The sequence below is a fragment of the Dendropsophus ebraccatus genome, chromosome 7 (genome assembly GCF_027789765.1).
Source record: "Dendropsophus ebraccatus isolate aDenEbr1 chromosome 7, aDenEbr1.pat, whole genome shotgun sequence".
Classification (NCBI taxonomy): domain Eukaryota; kingdom Metazoa; phylum Chordata; class Amphibia; order Anura; family Hylidae; genus Dendropsophus; species Dendropsophus ebraccatus.
The window spans coordinates 6,476,129-6,481,933 of NC_091460.1; the positions used below are offsets into that span (position 1 = coordinate 6,476,129).

The 5,805-nt window shown below is 48.8% G+C and overlaps 1 protein-coding gene across 1 annotated transcript; it reads right to left on the reverse strand.

The window, feature by feature from the left end:
* Positions 1 to 951: 951 nt before the first annotated feature.
* LOC138796639 (probable N-acetyltransferase CML1) lies at positions 952 to 4,928 on the reverse strand. Its single transcript, XM_069976262.1, has 2 exons — positions 4,844 to 4,928; positions 952 to 1,637 (listed from the first exon to the last, which is right to left on the reverse strand). Exon 2 carries the CDS (start codon positions 1,625 to 1,627, stop codon positions 962 to 964), a length of 666 nt encoding a protein of 221 aa, XP_069832363.1. The 5' UTR covers positions 1,628 to 1,637; positions 4,844 to 4,928; the 3' UTR covers positions 952 to 961.
* Positions 4,929 to 5,805: the final 877 nt, after the last annotated feature.

The following is a 5,805-nucleotide window of genomic DNA, read 5'->3' on the forward strand; positions in this document are numbered from 1 at the left end:
GTCAGGAGTAATGTCATACATACTGCCCACTGTGTCAGGAGATCAGGGGTAATGTGATACATACTACCCACTGTGTCAGGAGTAATGTCATACATAATGCCCACTGTGTCAGGGGTAATGTCATACATACTGCCCACTGTGTCAGGGGTAATGTCATACATAATGCCCACTGTGTCAGGGGTAATGTCATACATACTGCCCACTGTGTCAGGGGTAATGTCATACATACTGCCCACTGTGTCAGGGGTAATGTCATACATACTGCCCACTGTGTCAGGAGATCAGGAGTAATGTCACATATACTGCCCACTGTGTCAGGAGTAATGTCATACATACTGCTCACTGTGTCAGGATATGATGAATACTGTCCACCATAGTACCCAGTGACACCCCCAACAGTTACCCCCTAACAACTTCTTTGAGCCCCTGTGAGTGTGGGACTGGGGTATCTAGGGCCACCAGAGGAAATGATCTTCCTACTAGTAAATGTGCACAGTGCTGCCTCCTAAATGTAATGTCACCCTCCACCTCTTCCCTCTTTAGCTTGCCATCATCACCAGCATCTGATCGGTGCTTAGTGTAACCCCTTCCTTCTTGTATTGCTGCTTTTTCTTTCATTTTTAATCAAATGTCATCCTGTAAAACCAATGCCCCCCTTGCCCCTGTAGATGCCATTTATAGTAGTGTACAGAGTTCGCCTGCTGTGTGCGGTGGACATTCACCGGCACTATGTCATGGCCTAGCAGTAAGCAGTAGGTGCTGTGACTGGCCAGATAACTAAGGGACAGGAAGTACCTGTGTGTGCACTGCTGGTCCCAGCCCCTGTAATGGAGGGTATGAGAACAATCCGTGCGGGGAGGAGGCTTGCTTTTGGTACTCCAGCCTGGCCCCTTTAACTCTAAAAATTATGCCACCTGCTGCCAGATATCTCTGCTCTTTATTATTAGGATACATTAGATGTTTATTCCTGGATATCGTACTGATAAATGACATATTCTAAGTCTATGTAACGTGCACAGAAGTAGTCCGGATAGAAGTAGTAGGCTCTCCTGAATCCCATCTTCTCATAGAGATAACATGATGTAGTTTGTTGCAGTGAAGCTTCTAGGACCACCGCCTTGTAGCCTCTCCTCCGAGCAAAGTCAATGACCGTCCTGCACAAGGCCTTCCCTATCCCTTTTCCCCGGTGTCTTCTGGGAACTGATAATCTCTTCAGCTCCATTTGCTTCTCTCCTCCATTGTGAAGAAATGGAGCCGCCGCCACCATCCCTACGATCTCCCGGTCTGACTCCGCCACCCAGAAGCAGCGGTCCTCACATTGTAGATAGTATTTCTGGATGTCTAACATGTCGTCCCTCAAGCTGATGTTAGCATAGGTGGTGTTTGGGCGTCTATTGATGTAATAGATGAGGCCCAAGATAATGGTCCCTGCCAGGATAGATGTAAGAAGAGATCCTGCAATCAGAAGGGGAAGCCCCATCACCACCACGGAGGGCATCCAAATCCGAGGAAGGGTCAATGCATGGTGGACGGCACCATCAGTGTGTTCTACTATACCACGAGCAAAGATGTCTCTTACAGTATGGTAATCCGAGGCCTTGTAGAGACGGATGTAGTAACCAGACATGGCGCCTTTCCTATAAGACAAGATAAAATGATAAAATAAGTTAAGAAGGGTCAGCAGCAATGAGAAGTGGGAAAGAGGAAGAAGGTCCAGAGGGAGAACAGAAAAAGAGGAAGATGATGAAGAATAAGTAAAGACGAGGAATAATAAGTAGAGGAAGATGATGATGATGATAAAGAGGAAGAACATATAACGAAAAGTAATACAAAAGGAGGAGAAGAAAAGGTGGAGAAAAAGAACAGAAAAAAATTATGAAGAACAGGAAGATTAGGTAAAGAAGCAGGAGAAGAAAGAAGAAGCTGAACATGAAGAGAAATAAGAAGGAGGTTAAGATGGAGGAGGAAAAAATGCGGAACTCAAAGGGAAAGAAACAGAAAAAGGTAGATGACTCCATGGGAATGTTGGGGCTTCCTCAGTGACTACTGTGCACCATCCACATTACCACTACAATATAACCAAATACCACATTGCAGCACGGCTAACACTCACAGCAGCACAGAACACCCTCACAGGAGCAGTAACAAATAACCCAGTGCAGCACAACAATCCTGCCCCAGAGCACCCAATACCCCAGGGCACAAGAACATACCTGCCCCACAGCACCCAATACCCCAGTGCACAAGAACATACCTGCCCCACAGCACCCAATACCCCAGTGCACAAGAACATACCTGCCCCACAGCACCCAATACCCCAGTGCACAAGAACATACCTGCCCCACAGCACCCAATACCCCAGTGCACAAGAACATACCTGCCCCAGAGCACCCAATACCCCAGTGCACAAGAACATACCTGCCCCACAGCGCCCAATACACAATACTGCCCCACAGCACCCAATACCCCAGTATACAAGAACATACCTGCCCCACAGCACCCAATACCCCAGTGCACAAGAACATACCTGCCCCACAGCACCCAATACCCCAGTGCACAAAAACATACCTGCCCCAGAGCACCCAATACCCCAGTGCACAAGAACATACCTGCCCCACAGCGCCCAATACACAATACTGCCCCACAGCACCCAATACCCCAGTATACAAGAACATACCTGCCCCACAGCACCCAATACCCCAGTGCACAAGAACATACCTGCCCCACAGCACCCAATACCCCAGTGCACAAAAACATACCTGCCCCACAGCACCCAATACTCTAGTGCACAAGAACATACCTGCCCCACAGCCCCCAATACCCCAGTGCACAAGAACATACCTGCCCCACAGCACCCAATACTCTAGTGCACAAGAACATACCTGCCCCACAGCACCCAATACTCTAGTGCACAAGAACATACCTGCCCCACAGCACCCACTACCCCAGTGCACAAGAACATACCTGCCCCACAGCACCCAATACCCCAGTGCACAAGAACATACCTGCCCCACAGCACCCACTACCCCAGTGCACAAGAACATACCTGCCCCACAGCACCCAATACCCCAGTGCACAAGAACATACCTGCCCCACAGCACCCAATACCCCAGTGCACAAAAACATACCTGCCCCACAGCACCCAATACCCCAGTGCACAAGAACATACCTGCCGCAAAGCACCCAATACCCCAGTGCACAAGAACATACCTGCCCCACAGCACCCAATACCCCAGTGCACAAAAACATACCTGCCCCACAGCATCCAATACCCCAGTGCACAAGAACATACCTGCCCCACAGCACCCAATACTGTAATGCACAAGAACATACCTGCCCCACAGCACCCACTACCCCAGTGCACAAGAACATACCTGCCCCACAGCACCCAATACTCTAATGCACAAGAACATACCTGCCCCACAGCACCCAATACCCCAGTGCACAAGAACATACCTGCCGCAAAGCACCCAATACCCCAGTGCACAAGAACATACCTGCCCCACAGCACCCAATACCCCAGTGCACAAAAACATACCTGCCCCACAGCATCCAATACCCCAGTGCACAAGAACATACCTGCCCCACAGCACCCACTACCCCAGTGCACAAGAACATACCTGCCCCACAGCACCCACTACCCCAGTGTACAAGAACATACCTGCCCCAGAGCACCCAATACTCCAGAGCACAAGAACATACCTGCCCCAGAGCACCCAATACCCCAGTGCATAAGAACATACCTGCCCCAGAGCACCCAATACCCCAGTACAGCACAACAATCCGTCCCCACAGCACCCAATACCCTAGAGCACAAGAACATACCTCCCCCACAGCACCCAATACCCCAGTGCAGAAGAACATACCTGTCCCACAGCATCCAATACCCCAGAACACAAGAACATACCTGCCCCACAGCACCCAGTACCCTAGTGCAGCACAACAATCCTGCCCCACACCACCCAATACCCCAGTGCAGCACAATATATCTGGCCCAAATCATCCAATTCCTCAGGACATCACTAAACACCTCCCCAGTAACAGCCAATACCTCAGCGCAGCATAAAATGCCTCTCCAAGTGCCAAGCAAATACCTTACTGCAGCACCAAATACATACAGCAGTGCAGTATAACATATGTCCCCAGCAGCATCTAATACCTCAGTGCAGCACTAAACACCTCTCCAGCAGTGCCGAATACCACTATGCAACACAACATATCCCTGTGCACTAAACACCTCTCCAGCAGTGCCAAATACCACTGTGCAACACAATATATGAAGAGGGCAGAGAAAAAAGGAAAGGTAAAGAGGAAAAGATTCAGAGGAAAAAAGTCAAATGAGATAGGGGGTCTTGGGTATGAATCATATAGGTCACGGGCCAATATTTTGTTATAGGTGGTCTACACATGACCAAGTTGAACAAGAACACCATAGAAGAAAGCTGATCCAAGTCACACACTTTCTATGACTTACGGCACTGCCTTCTATTTATTCATGGTCACAGGGGGTCACAGCAGTGTAACTATAGGGGGCAAAGAGGTAGCAGTCACATCTGGGCTATGGTGGCTGAGGGGGCCCAAAGGCCACTCTACCATATGAAAAGACCCCAGTATATAAATGGCACCGGGAAGCTGAGGGCCCTGTAATAAAGAACCAGGATCTTTGAGGTACAGCTATGATCATACTGAGTAAGTAGGTACAGGCTGAGCAATGGGGTCCTCCTATGCCCATTACTGAGGGGAGGACATGGACTACAGGGACTATGGTCAGACGGATCCATGATGAGAAGATCATATAGTAGTGTCATCATTATATGTACCGGAAACACCATGGATTACAGACCTGCCGGAGATCCTGAGGAGGTTGTAGGGTCCCAGAGCTTGTCCAGTCCACAAGAAAATACATGTGAAAGTGGCGAAGAAATCCGGACATCGGTCAATTCCCTCCTGAGTCAGCAAATATATAACGTGAATTATATAATGATTTACTGTGAATCGATCAAAGGTAAACCAGAGTATAATGTATGAGCATAATGCAGAATCGTCAAAGACTAGATCACCTAGGTCACCCCCTGACAGCTCATCGGAGCCCCTGGTGGCTAACTGGGGCCACCAGAGGTAATGATCCTTGGGGCCACTAACGGAGAACAAGTGAGAAGCGACATGCTGACCTGCTTCCATCCTACAGTAGATACATCTGTGTCCACAACTCCCTTTTGAATAACAGGTTTTCAGCAGAAGTACAACTCTCAGAATCTCCCCCCCCCCCCCCCCATCACTTATGAAGCTCTCAGGGCATGCTGGGAGATGTAATTTCTGAGAGGAGAACCTTAATGGTGATAACATAAAGAGGGAGATTTATGACAGGGTGTAAATATACACCTGGTGTAAACTGCCCACAGCAACCAATCACAGCCCAGCTTTCAGCTCTGGTAAAATATAAGAGGAGCTGTGATTGGTTGCTGTGGGCAGTTTACACCAGGTGTATATTTACACCCTTTCATAAATATCCCCCAAAGAGTTGAAGTTTCTATTGGAGCCTCACCCAACAGAGCAAAGTGATACCTGGGGTCTGAAGATGGCGGGACCTCACCAGAAATTCCAAGAGAGATCACATAGCTCTGTGTGTGGAAGTCACCCCAGAACAGCACTAATAGGGGATAGAACAAATATACTGTACAGACAAACACACACACACACACACACACATATCACACACCACGTAAGCATCACTCTGTAGGTAATCTGCCCTGGTAGTTTGCTACCCCCACCACCACCAGTCGGTAGTATCCTCCTGTAGGCATT

What these genes read in the sequence shown, in the direction of transcription:
- LOC138796639 (XM_069976262.1), bottom strand. Translation starts at nt 1,627, where the DNA reads ATGTCTGGTTACTACATCCGTCTCTACAAGGCCTCGGATTACCATACT.